Raw genomic sequence first — 12,070 nt, 5'->3', positions numbered from 1 at the left:
TTGTGCTTCATATTTTTTTTTTGCTGGTTTGTCCTGTTTGCATCTTGTACACATGGAGGTTTGGAAAGGGCTGGCTTTAATGTCATTGCCACATTGTTGGATAAATTCTAAATCGAAGCACTAGGCTCCTGTCGGTATCAGCAACTCGAGAGATGTACATAAATGAATGGGGGCATGGGTTCACATGTTATTTGTGGCTCGATGGTACGCTCCTGTGCATCCAGTTGACAAAAAGAAAGGTTTATCCACTGCTGTCGTGAAGGTATTTAAAAGTGGCTGCATTTGAACTATTGTCCAGTTTTGGGTACCCTACTTTAGGAAAGATGTTGAGGCATTGCAGCCAATGTCCCTGTAATAATTATTTTTGGTGCATGGCCCCTTTAACTGGCTGTGCGGCCCATTCGCGCATGTGCAGTTTCTCCCATGTAAAAGCCGGTGAGCAGCTTGCGTGGGACTTCCAGGCGGCTGCACGGCTTAACAGGAAAGTTGATTGCGGCATGTCTTTTTTTTAAAAAAAAGCTTTATATGGTGGCAGGGCAATGGGACGAAGTGTACAGAGAACTAGTGTAGGAGCTCTGGGCTGAATGGTTTCTTTCTGCGCTTAACATTTTATAAAACAATAAATGGGATGGAGAAGGTAAAATCGAGGACTAACTCCAAGCTAAAGTGTAACAGGAGGATAGATTTAACTATAGTGAGTGAAAGGAAAATTGAAAGAAAAAAGAACTTCCATTCATAATTGGCACCACGTCACATCATCCCACGACTCTCTTCAACCATTTCTTTACTCTTGAAGTGCAGTCATGATTTTGTAGGCAAACGTGGCAGCCAATTTACACATAGGAACTGTAGGAGTAGTGTCTGAGTCCTTCACATGAAGATTGATCAACATTTTACGCGGCGAGTTGTTGTGATCTGGAACACTGCCTGAAAGGATGGCGGAAGCAGATTCAATAGTAACGTTCAAAAGAGAATAGGATAAATACTTGAAGGGGAAAACTTTACAGGGCTATGTGGAAAGGGCAGGGGAGTGGAATTAATTAGATAGCTCTACCAAAGAGCATAGGCACGATGGGCCAAATGGCCTCCTGTGCTGTATCATTCCATGATTCTATGGCATGGACTTCCAGGTAGGGTAGTAAAGACAAAAACCGTTGAATGATTTCAGAAGCTGTTGCGTGTTGTGATGAAACGACTTTTTTTGGCCTTCCTCATCCATAACTATCTTGTGAACATGAGAAATAGACGGAAATATTATTGATATTGAGATGCAGATTACTAGTAAAGAGAAAATGTCCTCAAAACAGTTGAAGGATGCTTAACTTTCGAGAGAAAGGAAATTTGGTGAAATAGCAAACCAAGCTTGCATTTGGGTTGAGATGTGTGAAGGCTGCAGCGTGTGGGACTGTTAAATAAAAACAGAAAATACTCAGCAGGTCAGGCAGCATCTGTGGAGAGAGAAACGGAGTTAACGTTTCAGGTCGACGACCTTTTGCCTGTGCGACTGTTAATGTTGAGTAAGTATTAGGTTATGACAGAGAAACTATAGATGCTCTGACTACACGGGTATAAGGTGGTTCAGATGTATTGTCTCTAACTTGCTTTGTTACAGCAGAATCCATCACTAAAATGTTCCAAGCTTTATTAGCTGGAAAATGATCTGGTTTTACCGGTCACCATTTTGTGTTCTTTTGCAGGGCAGCAGCGTTCAGTAAATTAGGAAACTATACTGGAGCAGTGGAAGACTGTGAAAAGGCGATAGCTTTTGATCCGAGCTACAGCAAAGCTTACGGCAGAATGGGGTGAATAGTACTTTTTTTTTTTTTTTTGGACATATTTCTCTCCTCCCACTCTTGAAAGTGTTGGCTCAGTGGTTCCATGGAGAGTGATTCTGGACACTTCTACTCAAGCGGGCATTCTTCATTTATCAGTCTAGATATTGTGTTGGCAGGCTATTCAAGCATGGGAGAGCATCACGGGCTAGCTTGAGCTCACCCTTACTGGATGTCCACAGGCTCGCAGGAGGTTACTGGCAAGGAAACAGTAGCAGGAATCCTCGATGACCTTCCCCTCACTAACCCAGGACGCTGGGGGAAGTTGTTGTCGCCCGACCGCCAAAATAATTAGTAACAACTGACTGGGCACAGGCCAGGGATCAAACCAGGTCTGTATATTTGTCACTCGCAGCCTTAGCTAGTCGAGCCTTTGGAGGTGCTGTTTACAATGACTTGCACCTGTAGATATAGAACTGATGCGCAGCATTTTTAATCAGTGCTGACATTTGTGAAAAATTATATTGTACAGTGATCCTAAATCTTGTGCTTTAAGCCACAAAACTGAGTGAAGGACTTCCCTCAGTAATCAGTTGTTGGGGTCTCTGGGTTGTGAGCAGGAGTTTCCCACAGGACAGTAGCTAGACCACCAGCTGGCAGCAGCAGTAGTCAAATAGCAATGCCACCAGAGAACCCAGATGTTTTCTTTAAGGGATTAGTTGTTGGTTATCCTGACATGAGTTTGCGTTTTCTATTCCTTTTATTTCTCACTAGCAGGGGAGCCCGGCGTTGCCAAGGCAATTTTGGGCCGCGCAGTCTCCGTGCCCCTGTGTGTCCCCCCTCTCTGTCCCTCTCCGCCTCTCCCTGTGCTGTCCTCTACCTGCCTCCCTCCCTCCCGCCCTTCCCCCCCCCTCACCCCCTTCCCCCCCCCCCTCCTCACCCCCTTCCCCCCCCCTCCTCACCCCCTTCCCCCCCCCCCCCTCCTCACCCCCTTCCCCCCCCCTCCCTGCCTAGCGCCTGAGGCCCGGTGCCGTTCTGATAGCGGCCGTGCGGGGCCTAGTGCTTGAGGCGCTGTTGGGTGGAGACGGACCCGAGCTGAGCTCCCTCGCGGATCGCGCAGCTGACGGGCGGCCGCTGCCACTCCCCTGACCGCTGTGTGTGTCGGGCCGAGCGGTTGCGAGGCACGGCCCGAGTGAGCCCAACTTACCTGCCGGTGCAGCAGGGCAGGATCGGGAGCCGCAATGTGGGGGTTGCTATGGGGATGGAGCTCCCCCGCGGGTGGCGCGGTTGACGGTCGGCCACTGCCGATGACCCGCCCGCTGCGTGGAAACTCACTTGCCGCTGCCGGAGTCCGAATGTGGGGGTTTGTTTGGCTGGTGGTGTCCCTGTGGGGATGAAAAAAATGGCGGCGAAGTTTAGGGAGACTGGAGCATTAGGTCCTGCCTGTGAAGCACCGATTGGTCAAGCATCAGGTGAGTGAACTGTAGGATTGGTCAAGCAGCACGTCACTGAACGCTAATGATAGGTAGGATTGGTCAAGCGCTAATGAGTTGATTTTTGAACGTTTTTTGTACACTGCAAACAATTTTTGTGTGACAAAAAAGTAAATATGCCTACAAGAGTCCCCTAATAAGCTTTCTTTTGATATAACATATGTGTAGGTACGCTCTAACTTTTGATTGTATAGCCGGACAGAGAGACAGACAGACATATCCTTTTATTTATATATATCTTCTATCTATCTATCTATCTATCTATCTATCTATATTATATTATATATATATATATATATAAAAGGATACTTCTGTCTGTCTGTCTTGAATTAACTCAAGTTATAGAGCGTACCTACACGTGCGGTACGTCGAAAGAAAGCTGACGATTCCAGAACCGTCCTAAGCGTATTTACGTTTCGGCCGGACAAAAATTGTTCGCGCGTTATGCAAAAAACCTTCAAAATTAAACTCATTATCTGCTAAGTAGCATTGATTGACTGACGTCAAGGTCGATCAATCCTACAGTTCAGTTGCCTGATGGTTGGCATGCCAATATTACCACCAACCCTTGAAAATCATCCAGCCACCCTTCTGCAACTTTAGCAATCTGAGATGAAGACATTGGGTTTCTCAGTGACCTTGTTATTTTACTGCTGCAGCCTATCATAAACTCAAGTTATTGCTGCCACTGATTGGACTCCTATTTACTGCTGGTGGGAGACTTCTCTCCACATGCAGGCTAACACCCAACTCTACCACCCCTCGACCCTTGCACTCTGTCTGACCTCCAGCCATGGATGAGCCATAATTTTTTCCAGTTAAATATTGGGAAGACTAAAGCCATTGCCACCAACCCTATCCTCCTCCCTGGTTACTTTCTTGGGCTGAAGCAGATTGTTTGTAACCCCCCAGCGTTCTACTCGACTTTGACCCGCGATTCCGACCCCAGTACCTCTCCATCACATAGACTGTCGACTTCCACCTCCGTAGCATCACCTGCCTCCACCTTTATTTTAGCCCATTCGCCGCTTAAACCTTCATTTAAGTCTTTGACAACTCCAGACTCGATTGCTCAAGTGCTCTTCTGGCCTGCTTCCCATCTTCCACCCTGAGTATACTTCAGCCCATCCAAAACTCTGCTGCCTGTATCCTCGCCCATCACCTCTGTCCTCACTGACCTACCTTGTCTCCAGGTCCCACAACACCTCAAATTGAAAATTCTTATTCTTGTGTTTAAATCGCTCTGTAACTTGGCCCCTCCCTATTACTGTAACCTCCTCCCCATAAATCCTTCAAGGTCATGGGGAAAGTAACAAAGCAGGGATTCTAAGTTCAGCATTTCCATTTGTGAGCCCTGCAATCAAATAAAGAAGCAACATATTTACAGACTGATGGTGTAACATAATGCATTTTGTAATGGGCAGGGAGACCCTGGTTTAAATCTCATCCTCTGCCGGCACTCACTCTCGAGCTTCCCACAGACAGAGTTAACTGTTTGGACACGGCACCAGGAAGAGGAAGGATTCCAAGCTAAGAATAATAGTTTCTACTTCAGCACTTGCTATCACCAGAGCCACAGAGGTCGTCGCGATCAATTGATCTCAGTTGGGAGTCTGTGAACACCAGAAGTACATTTGAAAGTTATAGCTTACTTAAATGTACTCTTCGCTATTGATGTCTGTCAGGCTGCTAAAGAATTTATCTGAGGTACAAGTGTCAACTTATTTAGTATCACACTCACGTCTGAAACATAAGGACTTGTGCTCAAGTCCTGGAGTGGGTCTTAAACCCATTATCTAGGCTGGCACTTCATTGCAGTACTGAAAGAGCACTGTATCACCTGAGATCTGCCATCATTTGTACCTTAAACCAAGGCCTTTCTGCTAATTCAGGTGGAAATAAAAGATCCCATGGTACAATTCATAGACGTGCAAGATGTTCTTCCAGAGTCCTGGCTAATGTTATTCTGTTGACTAACGCCACCGAGGAACAGGTTAACTGGTCGTTCATCACATTTGCTATTTATCAGCCCTTGCTATGATTGCACTTCAGATATAATTAGGTTAGGTAGTGGTACAGGTCTGGTTAGTGGTCAGGGACAGGAGGGTGTGATTGCCACTCAGGCAGGTACGGGGACCCCAGGTACGGTGCTGGAGGAGCCTTTGCCCTTGTCCAACAGGTATGAGGTTCTTGCTGCCTGTGTGGTATGAGGTTCTTGCTGCCTGTGTGGTATGAGGTTCTTGCTGCCTGTGTGGTATGAGGTTCTTGCTGCCTGTGTGGATGAGGGAAAATCCTGCAGGATGGATGAGCAAGCTGACCATGGCGCCGTGGTGCAGGAGGCCATTCCAGTTGGGGGAGTGAAAGGGAATGTAGTTGTGGTAGGGGACGGTATAGTCAGGGGGGATAGATACTGTTCTCTGCAGCTGCGACCGAGAGTTCCGAAGGTTGTGTTGCCTGCCCAGTTAAAGGCGACATCTCGCAGCTGAAGGAGAACTTGGAGTGGGAGGGGGTGGATCCAGTTGTCGTGGTCCATGTAGGAACCAACGATATAGGTAGAACTAGGAATGAGGTTCTGCGGAGTGAGTTTAAGGAGCTAGGATCCAAATTACAAAGCAGAACCTCAAAGGTAATAATCTCTGGATTGTTACCTGAGCCACGTGCAAATTGACATGGGGACAAACAGATTAGAGGTTTAAATGCGTGGCTGAGTATTGTGGGAGGAAGGGGTTTCAGTTCATGGGGCACTGGCACCAGTACTGGGGAAAGAGGGAGCTGTTCTGTTGGGACGGGCGCCACTTAAACTGGGCTGGGGTGAGTGTCTTGGCGAACCGCATAACTTGGGCAGTAGACAGGGCTTTAAACTAGTGGGGGGTGGGAGGATTCAGGAAAGAGTAAATTTAAAAGCAGCGAGAGAAATGTCAAGGCTCTAGAGCAGTAGAGTTTTGGGTAAAAAATAAGCAGAGTGGGACAGGAAGGGACAGAGAGAGTAACAAAGGTAATAAGGCAGCAGTGACTAAGGTGACATCAGGGAAAAATAGAAATAAGTCAAAGCTAAAGGCACTATATCTGCGCAAAGCATTCGCAACAAAATAGATGAATTAATCGCGCAGATAGAAATGAATAGGTTTGATCTAATAGCCATTACGGAGACGTGGTTGCAATGTAGCCAAGGTTGGATCTAAATATTCCAGGATACTTAACTTTTAGAAGAGATAGGCAAAATGGAAAAGGAGGAGAGGTAGCCCTGATAAAGGATGGGATAAAGACAGTAGAGAGAAAGGATCTTGGCTCCAAAAGTCAAGAAGTAGAATCAGTTTGGGTGAGCTAAGAAACGGCAAGGGGCAGAAAACATTGGTGGAAGTTGTTTACAGCCCTGATAAACAGTAGTTGTAATGTAGGGCAGAGTATAAATCAGGAAATTAGAGGCACATGTATCAAGGGTAATACAGTAATCATGGGGGACTTTAATCTACATATAGACTGGGCAAACCAAATTTGCAGTAATAGTGTGGAGGACGAATTCATGGAATGTATGCAAGATAGTTTTCTAGATCAGTATGTTGAGGAACCAACTAGGGAATAGGCTATTTTAGATCTAGTATTGTGCAACGAGAAAGGGTTAATTAATAACCTTGTAGTAAAGGGGCCTTTAGGGATGAGTAACCATAATATGATATTGAGTTTGAAAGTGATGGCTAAGGTAGATTGGGAAACTACATTAAAAGGTATGATGGTGGAGAAGCAATGGCTAGCATTTAAAGAATTAATACATAATTTATAACAAATATACATTCCTTTAAGGCACAAAAAAACCCACAGGAAAAGTGGTCCAACTGTGGCTAGCAAGAGAAGTTAAAGATAGTATTAGATCAAAGGAAGAAGCTTATAATGTTGCCAAAAAGAGTAGTAAGCCTGAGGATTGAGAGGATTTTTAGAACTCAGCAAAGGAGGACCAAGAAATTGATAAAGAAAGGGAAAATAGAATGAGAGTAAACTAGCGAGAGACATTAACAGACTATAAAAGCTTCTATAGGTATGTAAAAAGGAAAGGATTAGCGAAAGTAAACGTGGGTCCCTTACAGGCTGAGACAGAAGAAATTATAATGGGGAATAAAGAAAATGCACAGAAATTAAACAAATACTTTGTGTCTGTCTTCACGGCAGAAGATTCAAAAAAGTTCCTGGAAATAGTGGAGAACCAAGGGTCTAGCGAGAATGAGGAACTGAAAGAATTTAGTATTAGTAAAAAAAAAATAAAAAAAAATAGTGCTGGAGAAATTAATGGGACTGAAAGCCGATAAATCCCCTGGACCTGATGGCCTACATCCTAGGGTTTTGAAAAGTGACTAGAGATAGTGGATGTATTGGTTGTAATCTTGCAAAATTCCATAGATTCTAGAAGTGTTCCCACGGATTGGAAGGTAGTAAATGTAACCCTACTATTTGAGAAAACGGGGAACTACAGACCAGTTAGCCTGACCTCAGTAGTAGGGAAAATGCTAGAATCTATTATTAAGGACGTGGTAACAGGGCATTTAGAGAATAATAATAGGATTGGGCAGAGTCAACACGGATATATGAAAGAGAAATCCTGTTTGATGAATCTGTTAAGAGTTTTTTGAGGTTGTAACTAGCAGAATAGATAAGAGGAAACCAGTGGATGTGGTGTATTTGGATTTTCAGAAGGCATTCGATAAGGTGCCACACGAGGTTATTAAACAAAATTAGGGCTCATGGGATTGGGGGTAATATACTAGCATGGATTGAGGACTGGTTAATGGACAGAAAACAGAGTAGGAATAAACGGGTCATTTTCTGGTTTGCAGGCTGTAACAAGTGGGGTACCGCAAGGATCAGTGCTTGGGCATCAGCTATTCACAATCTACATCAATGATTTGGATGAAGGGACCAAATGTAATATATCTAAGTTTGATGATACAAAGCTGGGTGGGAATGTAAGTTGTGAGGAGGATGCAAAGAGGCTTCAAGGGGATTTAGACAAGCTAAGTGAGTGGGCAAGAACATGGCAAATGGAATATAATGTGGAGAAATGTGAAGTTATCCACTTTGGTAGGAAAAATAGAAAAGCAGAGTATTTTTTAAATGGTGAGAGATTGGGAAATGTTGGTGTTCAGAGGGACCTGGGTTGTACACGAATCACTGAAAGTTAACATGCAGGTAAAGCAAATGGTAAGTTGGCCTTTATTACAAGAGGATTTGAGTATAAGCGTAAAGATGTCTTACTGCAATTATATAGGGCCCTGGTGAGACCACACCTGGAGTATTGTGTACAGTTTTGGTTTCTTTACTTAAGGAAGGATATACTTGCCATAGAGGGAGTGCAACGAAGGTTCACCAGACTGATTTTTGGGATGGGGGGGATTGTCCTATGAGGAGAGATTGAGTGGACTAGGCCTATATTCTCTAGAGTTTAGAAGAATGAGGTGATCTCATTGCAACATACAAAATTCTTACAGGCCTTGACTGGGTAGATGCAGGGAGGATGTTTCCCCTGCCTGGGGAGCCTAGGACTAGGGGTCACAGTCTCAGAATAAGGGGTCGGCCATTTAGGACTGAGATGAGGAGAAATTTCTTCACTGAGGGTTGTGAATCTTTGGAATTCTCTACCCCAGAGGGCTGTGGAGGCTCAGTCGTTGAGTATATTCAAGACAGAGATCAATAGATTTTTGGATATTAAGGGAATCAAGGGATATGGGGATAGTGCAGGAAGGTGGGGTTGAGGTAGAAGATCAGCCATGATCTTATTGAATGGCGGAGCAGGCTCGAGGGGCCAAATGCCCGACTCCTGCTCCTATTTCTTATGTAATTCATTGGCTGTGAAGTGCTTTGGGTGTGATAAAGCGCCAAGTTCTCGTTTTAGTTTTTGTAAAATTCTGGAATGCACAAACTGTAATTCTGACATTTTACATTTTCTATAAAGTTGTGCAGCGATGGTGTGTATTCTAAGGATACAAAATGTGTTTCTGCCTGGATAAAGACAGTTAATTGGTTTGATTCATTTCAGGTTGGCCCTGGCTAGTCTAAATAAATACAGCGAGGCAGTTGATTACTATAAGAAGGCTCTGGAGCTGGATCCTGACAACGAATCGTACAAAGCAAACCTCGGTGTAGCAGAACAGAAGATCAAGGATGCACCAAGTCCAGTAAGTGCTGAAATGAAATAATGGTCTGCACATATCGCATAATCCTGTGAACACACAAGATTTTGTTAAGTTCACATATGAGCACGATTTGGCTGCAATCAATTTTCAAGGGTCTTTATTTGCAGTAACATGTCTGCACAAGAAGCTTCTTTAAAAAAAATTATTTCAGCAATTCTTGTGTAATAAATGAGAGGGAAGTAGAGAGAGGGAATACTTTCAAGTCCAAGTATTCCTCTGTTCTATATTCTAAAAATATTTATGTTGAGAAAAATTATCCTCGACATTGTATTCTTTTAAAAATTCTAATCTTTCCGTGAATGGGGTTCCTGGCTGATTGCGTCCTTGCTGCTGGCCACTCAAGCCGTCGATGAAGCAAATCTGTAGATTGAAATGCGGGGGTTGTGATTTCAGACTGGCCTGCGAGCCAGTCTGGAGCCACTTGACTCCAGGACAGAGTCCACCCGGTTGGCAATGCAGAGCAGACTTTCCACCCCTTTTCGGTATGCAATGCTGTTTTACATTTCTCTGCTTTAGAAATACCTATTAGAATCCTTCAGAAAAATGCTTCGCAAATGCTGCATGATCACGCACGCAATTTAAAAGGATAACCACCTCCGTTGTATGTGCTTGGCTTGCTGTGTGCAAAAGAACGGAAGCAAGGTAGAGCTGGATGAGATTAAAAGCATGGTATTTCAGACTGACTCAGCAGATAAATCCTTTGTCCAGTGTGGTATTGAGTAACCAGCAAGTTCCCAGGTTTGATCCCTAGTCTGCGCTGAGGTAGCCAATTTTTAGCAAGGGCATTGTTGGGGGGCACAATTGTTCAGTGTCCCTTGGTTGAGGGGAGAAATCCAGCACTTTTTTGAACTGTATTCCAGCACATCTGAACCTCCATAATCCTGCTACGGCAGGTTCATTTTTGTAGGAGGAATAAGGAGACCTTGAAAGGCAAGAAACTAAATGGGGTAGAGGAAAGAGATCTGGGAATGCAGGTGCATAAATCGCTAAAAGCAGCAATGCAAGTTGATAAGGCCATAAAGAGTGCAAACCATTTACAGTACTTGGGTTCATTTCTAGAAGAATAGACTACAACAGCAGGGAGGTAATACATTTACAGGAAACTTTTTTATCCGGCACCAGCGTGGTGCCGGTTTATCAAAAAGTCCGGATTACAGAGAGGTATAGTAAAAGGTACGAGAGCCCCGTACGCAGCAATAGATCCAGGCTTCCCTGTTGCTTAGCAACAGGTGCAGGAACCCCGGCCACAAGATCCAGGCGTCCCTGTTGCTTAGCAACAGGTGTAGGAACCCCGGTTACACAGCCACAGATCCAGGAACGGCCACTAATATGAAGTAAAACTTACCTGAACCTACTCCTGAATTTTGCCGGTTAACAGAGATTTCCGGTTATTTCGGTGCTGGTAAATCGAGAGTTTCCTGTGTATAGAACCTTGGTTAGACCACACTTGGAGTACTGGTCTCCAAAGCAGAAAGAAGATATTGAAGCACTGGAGAACGTGCAGAAAAGATGTCCATGGATGTTTCCAGAATTTGAAGGGATGCAACTAGTAGGAAGGATTGAGCAGGCTGAGGCTCTTCTGCAAAAGAGAAGACCTGATGAAGGAATTTGATCGGGTGGATTTGGTGAAACGGTTTCCAATGAGTCCATAAGTATAAGATAGTCACTAACAGATCAAATAAAGACTTTCGGAGACATTTCTTTACACCGAGTGTGGCGAGAATGGAACTTGCTGCCACATGGAGTAGTTGCAGCAGAAAGCATTGATGCTTTTCAGGGGAGGCTTGATGCATACATGAGGGACAAAGGACTGTCTGTTATGTGGGCCGAGTGAGAAGAGGTAATTCGAGTGGGAGGAGGCTCTTGTGGAGTATAAACACTGGCGTAGATTAATTGGGCCAAATGGCCCGTTCCTGTGTTCTATATTCTATCATTCTTTTCCGTATACAGCAGAAATCTACATGCAGCATGCAAAGGATTAAATAACAAACTTATCGCAATATTATTTCAAAGTTTTGTGTGTTGAATTGGAGGTTTGGGCAACTTTGACTAGGGTGCTCGTATTGGAGGTAGTATGTTTCTAACCCGCTGAAGTCTTTTTGCTCTGCAATTGATGGCAGAGCTTTTATGCTCGATATTCCCTGGAACTTTCTGCATAAAGACCTCTACTTCTCTTCCACCTCAATACCCATCTTGTCACCGAAGACTTTGGTCACCTCTCATGATCCTTTTATCCCTTTTTATCTATTTTGTTCTCCTGCTCCATTGGGTACCCCCCCCCCCCCCCCCCCGGCCCAATATAAAGTGCTTTGGACGTTTGCTATGCTAAAGGTGCTATATAAATGCAAGCTGTTGTGCAATAGTGGGATAACTCCTGCACAAGAGTAGTGGAAGAGGAATTCGCCTTTTCCTGTCATCCTAGTGATGGGTGTAAACAGTACCTTTTGTGTGCCTGCTACTTTATATACTTTTTTGATACAGGGGAACCTTTGTACTTGGTATTCTTTTAACTCGGAGCTACAGGAAGACGGGGGTAGAATTTGAAAACATTTGCGGGGGTGTAGATGCAATTCAAATATCTCGTAACTCCTTGAATGGGAGTTTGATGCTGTTTTTCTATCGA

The 12,070-nt window shown here is 44.4% G+C and overlaps 1 protein-coding gene across 3 annotated transcripts in view; it reads left to right on the top strand.

Annotated features, from left to right (window-relative positions):
* The window catches only part of LOC147108047 (small glutamine-rich tetratricopeptide repeat-containing protein alpha-like), a 45,595-nt gene that overhangs the window by 23,367 nt on the left and 10,158 nt on the right, over nucleotides 1-12,070 (top strand). For all 3 annotated transcript variants that reach the window (XM_086004494.1, XM_086004492.1, XM_086004493.1), the window contains exons 6-7: nucleotides 1,698-1,802; nucleotides 9,291-9,429. In XM_086004494.1, the coding sequence (XP_085860620.1) occupies nucleotides 1,698-1,802; nucleotides 9,291-9,429 (244 nt within the window). The remainder of the gene's footprint in view (nucleotides 1-1,697; nucleotides 1,803-9,290; nucleotides 9,430-12,070) is intronic.

Source organism: Somniosus microcephalus, chromosome 13, assembly GCF_052327205.1.
Source record: "Somniosus microcephalus isolate GS21.2 chromosome 13, FLI_Smic_1.0, whole genome shotgun sequence".
Taxonomy (NCBI): Eukaryota; Metazoa; Chordata; class Chondrichthyes; order Squaliformes; family Somniosidae; genus Somniosus; species Somniosus microcephalus.
Note: the sequence above shows the minus strand (reverse complement) of the source record. Positions and strands in the feature narration are given on the sequence as shown.